General features: G+C 38.1%; 1 protein-coding gene across 2 annotated transcripts in view; it reads left to right on the plus strand.

Annotated features, from left to right (window-relative positions):
* The window catches only part of NEB (nebulin), a gene marked incomplete at both ends in the record, with an annotated part of 222697 nt that overhangs the window by 68027 nt on the left and 139378 nt on the right, over positions 1-15292 (plus strand). For both annotated transcript variants that reach the window (XM_080719851.1, XM_080719850.1), the window contains 9 exons: positions 1908-2114; positions 3454-3558; positions 4189-4296; positions 5925-6236; positions 6365-6571; positions 7066-7170; positions 8808-8915; positions 12937-13248; positions 13724-13927. In XM_080719851.1, the coding sequence (XP_080575977.1) occupies positions 1908-2114; positions 3454-3558; positions 4189-4296; positions 5925-6236; positions 6365-6571; positions 7066-7170; positions 8808-8915; positions 12937-13248; positions 13724-13927 (1668 nt within the window). The remainder of the gene's footprint in view (positions 1-1907; positions 2115-3453; positions 3559-4188; positions 4297-5924; positions 6237-6364; positions 6572-7065; positions 7171-8807; positions 8916-12936; positions 13249-13723; positions 13928-15292) is intronic.

Here is a 15292-nt window from a genome sequence, read left to right on the forward strand (position 1 = left end):
AGCACACGCTTGTTATCTCAGCATTCAGGAGGCTGAGACCTAGGATCGCAATTTGTAGACAGCCTCAGATACTTAGTGAGGCCCTCTGCAACGTGGTGAGACCCTGTTTCAAAAATAAAGAATAAAAAATAGGGCAGGGCATAGCTTGGAGGTCGAATGCCCCTGGGTTCCATCCCCAGACCTGCAAAAAAAGTCTGGGAGTATAGCTTGGAGATAGAATGCCCCTGGGTCTAAACCAATACTGAACAACAACAAAAAAGGACTGGGGTATAGCTTGGAGGCAAAATACCCTTTGGTTCAATCCCCAGTACTGCAAAAAAAAAAAAAAAAAAAAAAAAAATCCTCAAGGAACTTTGAGTGCAAATTCCTGGTGAGGTGTTTTGTTTGTGTCCTTAGATTGAACTTACTCTATCTAAAAACAGAGATCTACTCCAGAAACTATAATCGTATTTTCTATTTTTGTTGCTGTGAACACTGTTGGACTGTGAATTCAGTGATAACAGATAAGATTTGGTTTCAAAAAGACTGTGTTGAAGGAAATAAGTCTAGCAAAGAGGATCAAATGCATTAGAGGCTCCTGATAGAGGGATGAAAAGAAATCAGATAGCTAGATAGCTCCCGCCCCTTGCTCCCAACTGGCTTTCCCTCCACTGCTTCTGTCTTTGCAATTGCCTATCTTGCTGATAAAGTGTCAGAGGTGATGACACAGGCAGCTTCTGGAATGAGCACGGGAGGACAGAGAGATTCAGAGCCACCAATTCAGCTGAGGAGGCCAGTGGGTGGCTGGAGGAAGTGAATTTAAATTACAGATCAAGCCGGGCGTGGCACACCCTTGTAATCCCCGCGCTTGGGAGGCGGAGACAGGAGGATCTGGCAGGTTCGAAGCCAGCCGTGCTGGTTTAAGAGACCCTGTTTCCAAATAAAAATATAAAAATAGGTCTGGGAGTGTAGCCTGGAGAAGGATTTCCAAGAACCCCAGTACCACAAAATAAATAAATAAATAAATAAATTACAGATCAAAAGCAGACCACACCAACCCAAGTCTTTATTTCTTTGGGGAATGTAAAGTAAAGCAGTTGATTGTCAGTCTGGTGCATCTAGGCCTAAACAAAAGCAACTATTGGTTACAGTTATAGAGAAAAATGACAGAGTGGTGTGGAAAAATAATTTGCACTAAGTACCAATGAGAGCTCTGGTATACCTGAAGAAATTGGACGAATGGTAGGTGGCAAAAGACTTAAAGAGAGAAATGGGCTCCCAGAAGTCATCTATTAGCCAAGGGAACTTGGAGAGGTCAGCACAGTCACCTTCTTAAAGAGATAATAGTCGCTTGGCAAGTTATTCTTTTTGTGTGTGTGTGTTTGGTGCTGGGGATGAAATCCAGGGGCCTTCTACCTCCAGGCTATACTCCCAGACCTAGTTTATATTTTAGTTGGAAACAGGGTCTCACTAAGTTGCTGAGACCCTCACTCAGTAGCTGAGGCTGGCTTTGAACCTGTGCAATCCTCCTGTCTCAGCCTCCCGGTACTGGGATTACAAGGGTGTGCCACCACGCCCAACTGGCAAGTTATTCTAATTGGTATTTGTTAGCACTTTTTCTTTGTGAGCCTTTTGACTTTTTCTTCATAAGCCTTCTGATGGCTTTATAAGCCATCAAAAAAAAAATCACAATTGTATTTCTGTATATTTTTAATTTCTCATGCAAGAACATGTAAAAAAAAAAAAAAGTTAAAACTTAGGGATAAAAATGGTTTAGCTCGGAGGTAGAATGCCCTTGGGTTCCATCCCCCATACCACACACACAAAAAGAAATGGTTGAAGCACTATTGGTTGAAAACTGATGTGGAAGTTATAGAATACTGAAGTTCTACCTTCTTCTCATCACTAAATTGTCTCCTCTTTGGCAGAATCAATACAAAGCTGACTACGCTGACTTCATGAAGGGCATTGGGTGGCTGCCTCTGGGCTCACTGGAAGCTGAGAAAAACAAGAAAGCCATGGAGATTATTAGCGAAAAGAAGTACCGCCAGCACCCAGACACTTTGAAGTATTCTACACTGATGGACTCCATGAACATGGTTTTGGCCCAGAATAATGCCAAAATTATGAATGAAGTAAGTCTTTCAGTGATGTAGTGTTTCATGTGCATCAAAAGGAATCCAAGTATATCTCACATTTAATATGCAGGAAGAGATTACTTTTATTTTAATTGAGCCTGGCTAAAATGGGAGCATTTTTCACCTATCAGATTTGTAAAGACTAAAATGTTATGCTATATACAGTATCAGTATCGGAACTTATTAGAAATAAAAAAATTTAAAGTTTTTTAAATGAAAAAATTTATGTGTTCACTGTCCTATAGAAATATTTACAGATGTATGCAAAGATGTATATAATATATACATATATGTAAATGTTTCTTTCAGGTTAGAGTTTCTGAAAGAAGATGCTGAGACTGAATTGGGGGATGAGATGTTTTAGGGGGTCAATATCTGTGGATGGGAAGACTGGGCAAGGAGGAGTTTGAACTGTGGTGCAGACCCAACAGCCTTGGCTGACACCACACAGGACCTTAGACATTACTTTTTAGAAGCTAGAATGGAAGAGGAGGAGAGGAGGAAGGCTGAGATTGATTAATGGAGGAGCTACATTTGAATATGTTTAAAAGTATGAATGTAGCATGGTCAACCTGGACACTCATTGCTAGGAGAGGGGAAAGGGAAGCGGGGTGGGGGAGAGGGCACCAAGCACAGCCTGAATGTATGCCATTTTCAATATAATCCACATAAAAATAAAAATATAAAAGTACACTGTGATGCACTAAAATGGAGCAGCCTTGCTATCCCCACTTTGAACCCTCAAGGAGGAGACAGCTGACAGCTATCTGCCAAATCCTGGGACAAGTTCTCCTTTGATTGAAATCTGAGCCTCACATTTCCAAGTCACCATAGACTTCATGGCATTGTGCTTGTTGTAGAAACAGACTGGAAACCACCAATTAAATATCCACCAGTGGAGAACTGGGGGGAAAAAATCAGTTAAATTTTATCCTTTATTGGGATAAAGGATTCAGCTTTTCAAATGAATGAAGTAAATTACTTTAACAGGTTCTAAGATCTCTAATCTAGATTGTTAGGTAAAATAAAGAACATGTGGAACATTGTGTATTATGTGACTTTGCTTATATATTAAAAGGACTGAGTTGTAATATACAGAGAATATTTTAGGAGGGAGATGCTATCTCTAAGCTGTGAGTTAAGGAAGCAGGGCACTTTAATTTGTGTCTTATATCTACTCCATTGTATTATTTAAATGAATGCCTTTTTCATTAAACTTTTTAAACTAATAAAAATACATAAAATATTAACATATGTGTGTATAATTATATATATGTATGTTAAGTGAGCTCTTTTTAAGATTTTAAAAACTACCTTATGCTTTTTCCCCCCCTAGCACCTGTACAAGCAAGCATGGGAAGCTGACAAGACCAAAATCCACATTATGCCTGATATCCCCCAGATTGTTTTGGCAAAGGCAAATGCAATTAATATGAGTGATGTAAGTATAATTTCCCATTGTCATCTTTCTGTTTGAGCCAGCAAAAATAAATTAACTGATCAAGGTCTCTCTCAACTGTGAGAGTCCATATTTAAAAAGCAACAGTGAACATCTACAAATGAGAACCTTTCCCTTTTTAATCTTGCTCTGCTAAGAGGTGGAGTAGGCCTGTCCATGAGGGTTGGGACAAGCAATTAAGAGTTTGAAAAGTATCTGTATTTTGTCCTGGAACCCACCCTTATCAAGTAATATGATTATGTCACTCATTAAAACATTCAACCATTAAACCACCAATAAGCCAGGCGTGGTGGCGCACACTTGTAATCCCAGAGCTTGGGAGAATCGCACAGGTCCGAAGCCAGCCTCAGCTACTTAGTGAGGCTCTCGGGCAACTTAGTAAGACCCTGTTTCCAAATAAAGTATAAAATAGGTCTGAGAGTATAGCCAAGAGGTAGAAAATCCCCTGGGTTCCACCCCACCCCCCAGTACCACACACAAAAATAAATAAACAAATAATTAAAAACACCAGCAACAAAAATAGAAAGGAGGCTCCAGAGTTGGTTTACTCTTCTAGATTAAACCCGCACTTTACCATTTAGAAAACAACAATTGCCTTTTCATGTCTTACAGAAACTTTACAAGCTTTCTCTGGAGGAGTCTAAAAAGAAAGGCTACGATCTCAGAACGGATGCAATTCCTATCCAAGCTGCCAAGGCCTCAAGAGACATTGCAAGCGATGTAAGTGTGAAGGAAAGCAGCCCCCGGGCTGGGCTTTTCCAGCCCGCCAAAACCATGAGGGCCATGTTCTGGAAACACTGAGTGGATAACATAGGAAAAAGCAAGGCGTGCCTGCTTGCAGCAGCCTCCCTGTGTTCTGCATATGTCTCTTAGCCTTGTTTGTGCATTTTCTCTGACATTTCTTTGAAAAAAAAAAATCCAGAATAATAACCATGTTATGACCAGTATAGATCTCAGCTTCCCACCTCAGATCTAGGTGAACTTTGAATGCTATCATTAAGGTTAAGGTTTGTAGAAATCCAAAGCCCTTATTCAAATCCCAAGAAAACTTGGTGAAAGGTGTGTATTGTTCTTGCCTTCTGCCTCCTGGGCTCCACCTCTCTGGCAGGATGTCTCCTGGAGTGCTGTGCTGGCATGCCCATTGTTTGGGCTCCTGATGACTGATTTTTAAATAATAAGAAATTCCACCTATTACTTGTTAAACCATTGGTAGGTTGATGCCTGTTGTGGTGAGAATATTTACATCACAAACATTAGCAAACATGCCGAATTAGCCTGTCTCCACTCCCCACCAAAGCTGAAAGGTATCACAATACATCTTACACAAGAAACTCAGTTTTTTTCATCTGCTTATTTTCATAATAAATCCACTCCAGGGACCATTTAATGCCCTGGGATTGGGAGGGGGAGCACATTTCAAAGCAAGTTGAAATGGCCAACGTGGCCAAGTTCCAAGTTATACTTTCTCTTCTTCCTTCTCTGCTCTTCATCTTCCCTTCCTATACAGCACATCCCACTTCTCACTGTTCTAAGAATTCCAAATTCCTTTCTATTTTGAATGAGTTGGCTTTTCTGGCTGCTACCTTGTAACCTGAGCTCACAGCAAATTGGCAGAATAAGAAGCTTTCCATGTATATATCAATCTTCCCTTTCTAAAAAAAAAAAAAGATATAGTAAAAAATAAAAAACCATTCTTTCTTTCTATTACAATTGTATCACTGTATCTCAGCAAATATTTTATGAAAGATTTTTTTGTATAGAATAAAGAATTAGTAAGAACTAATAAAAAATAAATAAATCTTCCCTTTTTAGAAGTTAGGGTGGTAAATAGTAAAACCAAAAATCTTTATTATGCCAATTTAGAAAGTCTTGAAGAAAAGAAAGTCCACAAATATAAAGGTACTGTAAAATTATACTATGTGTTTCATAATTGAACCTATTCACATCAGCAAATGACTGGACGATAGGTTTGTCAGGCAGCATGAAACTGCTTTGGACCATCCCATTCTTCTCTCTCAATTGTTGTAGTATTCTCATAACAACAGAGCATGTGCGAGAGTAAGTGAGATGTCACATTACAAGTTCTGGCTTCTAATCCTTAGTTATCTCTGAAAGTCTCCCACCTCTCTGGTTTCAGCTTATACTCATCTATAAAATAAGGATAGTAATAAAGGTAATAAGAACCTCACTATATGTAGTTGTGAGACTCAAGTTACAACGTCAAAACCATGTTTTGTCTATTGTAAAGCTATGTACAAATATTATTTTAATGAAATACAGAATATCAGTACCAGAATGATTTTAGTTGAGAGGATTGCTCTTTATACATCCTTATATTTTCTTCACAGTATAAATACAAGTACAATTACGAAAAGGCGAAAGGAAAAATGGTTGGTTTCCGCAGTCTTGAAGATGATCCCAAATTGGTCCATTCCATGCAAGTAGCCAAGATGCAATCTGATCGAGAGTACAAGAAAAACTATGAGAATACGAAGACCAGCTACCACACCCCTGCAGACATGCTTAGTGTCACAGCTGCCAAGGACGCCCAAGCCAACATCACCAACACTAACTACAAGCGCCTGATTCACAAGTACATCCTCCTTCCGGATGCAATGAACATTGAGCTGACCAGGAACATGAATCGTATACAGAGTGATGTAAGGCTCTCTTCTGTCAGGGGGAGGGTTGGCTTCCTCTCAGAAGGAAGGCCACAGTCCCAGAGGCCAGCCACACTTTTGTGTCTAAGTTGACACAGTAAAGCCGAGTTTGCTTTTCCTTTTTGTAGAATGAATATAAGCAGGACTACAATGAATGGTACAAAGGGCTTGGCTGGAGTCCAGCGGGTTCCCTCGAAGTGGAGAAGGCCAAGAAAGCCACTGAGTATGCCAGTGACCAGAAATATCGCCAGCACCCCAGCAACTTCCAGTTCAAGAAGCTGAATGATTCCATGGACATGGTGCTGGCCAAGCAGAATGCACACACCATGAACAAGGTAGAGGGCACACCGCCCTTCCACGTAGCTCCGAGTGCGGGAAGGCCAGGGGCGCTGGCTGGCTCATGCCTGGGAAGTTTAGCTGGGTCCACCACTTCTAGGCAGCGGCAGATAGCTCCAGAGCATCTTAGTGCCCCTCTCTTGTATTTGTAATTGGGTTAACAATTGCTTATATTTTTAGTAATTACATCTCGAGTACTTGCAATACTTCCTAGATGCTGGGAAATATCTAAAATGTTATTTTTTAAATCTGAGTTTGATTTTAATATCTTTTCTGAATTGTATCTTACTTTAGTAACCATTTATTGTACCAGTATCGGGAATGGATTAGAAAGATTTGAGAAAGCTCTGATTATTAATAGATATATTTCTGAATCATATTTCACCGTAGCATTAACCACTTCAAATGAAGTGTATTTGAGTAATCTATGTTCTTTCTTTTCATCTTAAGCAGTTTATTCAGATTTTAAACATCTATTTTTCTCGCTTCCTAGCATTTATACACCATTGATTGGAATAAAGATAAGACCAAGATTCATGTGATGCCTGATACACCGGATATCCTACAAGCCAAGCAGAACCAAACGCTATATAGTCAGGTATATAAATAACGCTTGCTCTCATGTTTAGTCTTAGAACTGATAATAATCAGTAACTGATGCACACACTGGAGCAAGGGAAACTAGTGACTCAAACGAGCTTCCCTAGGGAGGTTGCAAACCTTAGTGAAGAACAGTGCTTCAGCTCAGCTCTGTGCTCCACGGAGGCAGACACCGTGTCTGTTTTGCTTAGCTCTGTGCACACTGTGTGTGGTACAAAGCAGGAAATTAATAAATAATTGTTTAAAACACACACACACGCACATGCACACACATACACACATAAAATGAACCTAGAGATTTGGCTTTGGCATTTATGACTTGCATGATATTGGGCAAACCACTTACCTGTCTTAACCTCAGTAGATTTATCCCTAAAATTACAACCATAAAAGCACCTATGGTGTTGTGTTGTTATAAGGACCAAGTAAGAAATTCTGTACAATTTTAACATAACAGATATGTCCCTATTCCATGAATTGACTCAGAAAGGTTAATTCATTTACTGCGACTTTTTAAAGGCATTCAATCTATTGCTTTTATCACTTAGGTAATTAAAATTTGTTGCTTGATTTTCTTTTTGTTATTATTTTACTATCAGTGTTTAAAATAGCAGCCAGGTATGATGACGCACGCTTGTAATCCCAGCGTTTTGGGAGGCTGAGACAGGAGGATCATTGTTCATTGACAGCCTCAGCTACTTAGTGAGGCCCTTTGCAACTCAGTGAGACCCTATTCAAAATAAAGAATAAAAAATAGGACTGGAGCCGGGCGTGGTGGCGCACGCTTGTAATCCCCGCGCTTGGGAGGCTGAGACAGGTAGATCGCGCAAGTTCGAAGCCAGCCGCGCGCGCTGGCTTAGGAGACCCTGTTTCCAAATAAAAATAATATAAAATAGGTCTGGGAGTGTAGACCGGAGGTAGAGGGCTTCCAGGAACCCCAGTACCACCAAAAAAAAAAAAAAAAAAAAAAAAATAGGACTGGAGGTGTAGCTTGGAGGTAGAATGCCCCTGGTTTCTATTCTCAGTACCGAAAATAATAATAATAATAATAATAATAATAATAATAATAATAATCAATAGCAGACCCAAACTGTAGTCAACAGCAGGAGAAAAGGTACCTGGTATATCTGATGTGATATACTGTTGCTGAATAGTAGAGGCTATGTTCAAATATACCACCAGGGGAGCTGGACCTGGTGGCGCACGCTTGCAATCCCAGTCCTTGGGAGGCTGAGACAGGAGGATCCCAGTTTCACGGAAAGCCTCAATTACTTAATGAGGCCCTCTGCAACTTAATGAGATCCTATTTCAAAATAAAGAATAAGAAATAGGGCTGAGGGTGTAGTCTGGAGTTAGAATTACCCTGATATCAATCCATAGTACCAAAAAACAAAAACAAAACAAAACAAACAAAAATATATACCACTAGGAAGTCTCAGAGCCATAATGAAAATAAGAGTCAAGCCAGGTCATGTGATGCTGAATCAGTGCTTTTGCTATTCTATCAAACCACCTGTTATGTTTTTATCCATGTGTTAGAATCTTATAACTACTCTCTATGTAAACTTTTGATTAATTATCTGTTGAGATTTTTAATATAGAAACAATAATGCTAAATTTTTTTTTAATTTTCAGAAATTCTATAAACTTGGATGGGAAGAAGCTTTGAAGAAAGGCTATGATCTTCCGCTTGATGCAATCTCCGTGCAGCTGGCCAAAGCTTCAAGGGATATTGCTAGCGACGTAAGTACTAGCTCGGCTTGTATGAGGAGATATTTTTATCTGAAGGAAGTGACTTCATGTCGGCAATTCTGCTTATAGATAGACTTTAGTTTTCAAAATGTAATGTCGTTTCCTCCATCTTCACCAGCCCTCAGTGTTTACCCAGAATTCACTCTTCTCACTATTTGGATATCAAAAGGGACCGCCCACTTACAGGTTAAACAGTATCTCAAAGATCTGTTACACTTAAGATGCTACATTTTCAGATACTGCCAAGGAACCAGAGATTCCAGTTTGTCCTACTTTGCTTGACATTAATTTTCCTGTTTTCTACTTACATATTTTAGACAAGTTGAAAGTGCTGGGTAATAAAAACTCAATGTTGATAGATTTTATAATAAGTATGTATGTATGTATGTATGTATGTATGTATGTATGTATCTTGGTGTTGGGGGATTGAACCCAGGGGCGTCCTACCTCTGAGCTAAACCCCCAGACTTATTTTTTATTCTTTATTTTGAAACAGGGTGTCACTAAGTTGCAGAGAACCTCACTAAGTAGCTGAGGCTGGCCATGAATCTGAAATCCACCTGTTTCAGCCTCCCAAATGAGCACATATTTAAAAATTACTTGGCTTTTTTATTATTATTATTTGGCCCATCTTTTACTTATACTAATAAATTAGCTTGGGACATAGAAACTCTTTTTTTTTTTTTTTTTTTTTTTTTGGTACTGAAACTGGGGGAAAAAAAATTGAACCCAGGCATTCTACCTCTGAGCTACACCCTTAGCCCTATTTTTATTCTTTATTTTGAAACAGGGTCTCAATAAATTGTGGAGGCCCTCACTAAGTAGCTGAGGCTGGACGCAAATCTGTGATCCTCCACATTTAGCCTCCCAAATGCTGGGAATACAAGCATGCCCCACCATGCCTGCAGAGAAATCTTAAACGGTTCAGAAATTCAGGTTTATGATTCAGAGGGCTTAAGTTTACTTTCTGTTGGTTATCTGTTCCAAAGTTCACAGAAGAAGGATCCTTGTGCTCTAGAAGGTGGCTTCTAGCTATGAAGGGCAATACAGCTGATGAACAAACTAGACATCTAGGTCCCTATTTTTGAGTAAATTTTTGTAAATTGCAATTAGATCATCTGTATGTATAGATAAACATTTAATGTTGTTATTCCCCCCAAAACCATAAAACAATCCATATAATTTTGGTTATAGAGAATAAATTACCAATATTTGATGGAGAAATACCATCTCTTCATTAAAATCTTTAAAACAAAACAGGCCAGGTATGGTGGTACAGGCCTGTAATCCTAAGACTTGGGAGGCTGAGACTGCAGGATCACAGGTTCGAGACCAGCCTCAGCAACTTAGCGAGACCTTGTTTCCAAACTAAAATATAAAATAGGGCTTTGGATCTAGCCTAGAGTTAGAATGACCCTGAGTTTAACTCCCAGTACCAGAATAAAATAAAATAATTAGGTTCAATACATAGGTTGAAATACAGAGTAGAAAGAGTGTCTAAAGATAGAATCTGACACTAAGTTCTAAAAATATAAGGGGAACTGTATCCAGTTGTGGCAGTCCAGAAAGGCTGGAAAATTAGCTTAATGCTGTAGTATTACCCACTCTCTGGCTTGTAGGTCAATACCTCATTAATATGCATCAGTCTGATGACGAACCCAAAACAATAGTGATGCATGAATGTTTCCCAGAAAGTAAACTCATTCTCATTATATGCTAAAGATAGCTTAGGAATAGGAGAAATAGCATCAACAATTTCCAAACAACCCAACATTTGATAGTACCTAATCTCTTTACTTTTGAACCCATTAGTTAAACCCTTTTGAATTTTTACTTTACAATTCAATTAACTAAAAACAGACATTTTACCATTGTAGAGACTGTATTTCCTTTTGGTTTTAAATGGTTTTTGTATCTATACAATTTCAGAAAATTAGTGCTATTTTTGAGTATATAATTTAATAAAATAGAATAATAAAATTTAGAGCTAGAAGATAAAACAATGCTGATTTAATCAATCTCTGATTCAACCTTTTGCTTTTCTCCATGTCAGGCAGTCTGTGGATATGTGGATATTTACAAATATTCAAATTTCAGAGCCATGCGTGGGGATGCACACTTGTGATCCCAGTACTTGGGAGGCTGAGACGGGGATCACAGGCTCATGGTCAGCCTCAGCTACTTAATGAAGCCTTCTACAACTTCGTGAGGCCCTGTTTCAAAATAAAAGAATAAAAAATAGGGCTGGGAGTATAGCTTGGAGGCAGAATGCCCTAGGTTCATCTCCAATACTAAAAAGAAAAGAGAGAATTTCAGAATCCTTCAGGGCAGGTTCCTTTCTTGTCATATTATCTTAAATATTTTACCAATCAGTACTATATCTCTGTTTTAGAACATCACCCAGTAGCTTATTTCCCCTTCTACAGGTCATCTCTTCAAGTATCTCAAATTTCTTATTTGTTATCCTTTGGTTTTAGTTTTTTAAGTTCTTCAATCTCCTTCTTTTGTTGTGGGAGGAAGGATACTGGGAATTGAACCCAGGGGCATTCTACCTCTGAGCTAGACCCCCAGCCCTTTTAATTTTTGTTTTGAATCAGGATATTCCTGGATTACTGAGAGTTTCATCACATTGTTGAGGTTGGCCATGAACCTATGATCCTCCTGTGTCAGTGACTTATTTTTTTTTTCAAAACTTCTTTTAAAATAGAGTGCCTAAAAATTTAGTGTTGTTTTGTTGATATAGGAGGTTAGGGCAAAGTAAGCGAGCTTCTGATATGCGTTCTATACAGAATTTATGGCACTAGTTGTGTTTGTTTGTTTGTTTGTTTGTAAGCAGTTTTATTGGATTGAGCCAATAGTCAACTTAAATTCCTGTGTATTTTTAATATGCAAAACCATGAGGCTGGGGATCATAAGAAAAAAGCAGAATTTACTTATGTGAGTGATAATATATGTTCAGCATCTAACATCAAGTAAATATTATTACACTCATTATTATTACCATTGTCACTTGGCATAATTGTAAATTTTCCCAAATGAATCTAAATACTGCATTTTACTTTTACTCTCTTAAATTTATGTAGTTTAGCTGGGCATGGTGGAGCACGCTTGTAATCCCAGCATTCAGGAGGCTGAGACAGGAGAATCATGGTTCGCGGACAGCCTCAGCTACTTAGTGAGGCTCTCCACAACTCAGTGAGACTCTGTTTCAAAATAAAAAATAAAAAATAGGGCTGAGGGTATAGCTCAGAGGTCGAATGCCCCTGGGTTCCAAAGTTCTTTTTTTTTTTTTTCAGTACTGGGGATGGAACCCAGCTGCACTCGACCTCTTGAGCTATACCCTCAGGCCTATTTTTTATTCTTTATTTTGAAAGAGGGTCTCACTGAGTTGCAAAGAATCTCATTAAGTAGCTGAGGCTGTCCTCAAACCTCGATCCTCCTGTCTCAGGCTCCCGAATGCTGGGATTACAAGTGTGTGCCACCACGCCCAGCTTGGAATTTTCTTTCCAATCTAGGATATTTAGATATTTTTAGACACCCGTGCATGTAATATATAATCCCAAATAGAACAAGCTTGTGTGACATAACCATATGACAACACTCTAAAATCCCTACTATTGAATAAACTAATTTACACTTTTAAGCCTGTTCCCCAAGTCACATGCCTTCTTAACTTTTCTGTTATTTAGCTCATATTTTTTCTCATGAGGTCCTTATTCCCATAATAATATAACTAGGGCTTTAGGAAGTGTTATTCTAAAAGCATATACAATGTCTAGCAGATCCTCTGCCTCTAGTTGGAATTAATTTCTCAAAATAAATTTTATTAATACTCAGCACATTAGGCTTCTTTAGAAGGTTCCATTTAACCAGGACTTAAGTAAGAAAACATTTCTTACTAAGTTAGCAATGACATCCCTTTTCTAGTTTCAGTTTCAGAAAACAAAGAAAATTTATTTTAAGTTGGCCTTTGTTTATGTTAATAAAAGAAATGTGCTTCCTCTTATTCCAGTTTAAATATAAACAAGGCTACCGGAAGCAACTTGGGCACCATATTGGATTCCGAAGTGTGCAAGATGACCCAAAGCTTGTGTTGTCTATGAATGTAGCCAAGATGCAGAGTGAACGAGAATATAAGAAAGACTTTGAGAAGTGGAAAACCAAGTACACCAGCCCCGTGGACATGCTGGGAGTGGTGCTAGCCAAGAAATGTCAGGCTTTGGTTAGTGATGTTGACTACAAGAACTACTTACATCAGTGGACATGCCTGCCTGATCAGAACGATGTCATCCAAGCTAAAAAAGTGTATGAACTACAAAGTGAGGTCAGTGTCTCTTAAATGCAGATTTCAGATAATAAAGAGACTCCAGTGGAGTGAGGGAGGGGGCTTAGGGGACGGAAGCTGGGGAGAGAATACATCATGAGGGCAACAGCTCAAATAATGTTATGTGCATATACAAAATGTTCAGTCTCAATCTCAGTAACATGTATGGGGAAGGACAGGGAGTGGGGTGGGGTCAGGAGGGAAACAGACCAAGCGCTGTGTGTATGTATATTCCTATCACTCCATACCTCATTGTGATGCATAATTACAGTTCATCAATAAAAGTTTATTTAAAAATTCAGTACCGTACTATATTATGTCATAATTCACATTAGTAACCATTCAGTCATAGAAAAGCAAAGAAGAGAAATTATCATTGAAAATCTAAAATGAGCCTGTTTGTAATGCAGAGAATCAATTAAGTGAAGGGTCCAGGTGAAGGTGGGATTTTGATGACTTGCTTTGATTTTCACAGAATATGTATAAGTCTGACCTTGAGTGGCTGAAAGGCATAGGATGGAGTCCCCTGGGTTCTTTGGAAGCAGAAAAGAACAAGCGGGCTTCAGAAATCATCAGCGAGAAGAAATATCGCCAGCCTGCAGACAAAAACAAATTCACCAGCATTCCTGATGCTATGGACATAGTTTTGGCAAAAACAAATGCCAAAAACAGAAGTGATGTGAGTAACTCTTAGAAATGTATCAAGAAGATTATAGTGGCTGTGTTTGGTTAATGATAAACAGAAAGCTGGACATAGTACTGTACACCTGTGATCCCAGGAACAGTAACTAGGGAGGCTGAGACGGGAGGATTGCAAGTTCAAGGCCAACTTGTACAACTTAGTAGGATAGGACCCTGCCTCAAAAACAAGGAAACAAACAAAAAAAGCCCTAAGGGAATAAATAAATAAATAAATAAATAAATAAATAAATAAAGGAGTAAAATAAGATAATATTGTATCATATACATAACAATGTTTTATATAAGTTTGCTTTATTTGAATTATCAACTACCTTACCCTAAATAGTATTAAAATAGTGCAGTATCAATGTTAGTTACTTAAAGCTTGTGCATTTATTTATTTAACCAGACAGTTTTGAGAAAAGTATTGAACATACTTTTTTAACTTAACAGCATTAAAGACCAAGTTTTCTTGTTGGGATAGGAGATATGAAGGGAAAAGATTCTGAGTATGTTACAAAATCACAGTGATAAGGAATGTATTTTCTGCCAAATGATTATAATAGATTTAGTTTATCTGAGTCAAGATAAATCAATAATACTATAGCACAGTAAATGAGTATATATTTCACCTTTAGTTTAGTTTCTTCTCCAGCACTAATGTTTCTTGGCATATAATATGTGTTCAATAAGTATTTATTAATAATACATATGACAGATAGCAATGTGGAATAATTTTATTCAGAGAAAGAAAATATTACTCACCACTACTCAACTAAAAGCCTAACCTTTAACATTTTAGAAAATTGAATTATGTGCACTCATGTTCTAGAACTGGTAAGAAAACCAGGTGCAGTAGTGCACACCTGTAACCCTGGCTACTCAGGAGGCTGAGGGAGGAGAATATTAAGGTTAAGGCCAGTCTTAGCCACTTATTAAGACCCTGTTGTAAAATTTTAAAAAATAAAAATAAAAACAGGCCTTGAAGTATAGCTCAGTGGTAGAGTAGCCCTGGATTCAATTCCCAGCAGGACAAAAAAAGAAAAGAAAAAGTTTAAGAAGAAATATAATAACCATCTGGGTCCTGAGAGGATCTAAATATGTATACTTTATATAGTATGCATCCTGCATTATATATTTTATGTATTCATATACATTATGACTTTTATACAATATATAGAAGCCTATGATCAGCTTATTATAAGCACTGATAATTTATAGTTCCTCTCCTCCTAACCAGTACCTCATAAACTTTTTGTAATTTTGTTCTCCAAACGTTATAGTAAGTGCTAACCTGTCAGCTTCCTTATAAATGTCTAAGTATTTATTTTTTCTTTTTTGTTTTTAATTATACTTTAATGAC

Source organism: Muscardinus avellanarius, assembly GCF_963383645.1.
Source record: "Muscardinus avellanarius genome assembly, chromosome: 2".
Classification (NCBI taxonomy): Eukaryota; Metazoa; Chordata; class Mammalia; order Rodentia; family Gliridae; genus Muscardinus; species Muscardinus avellanarius.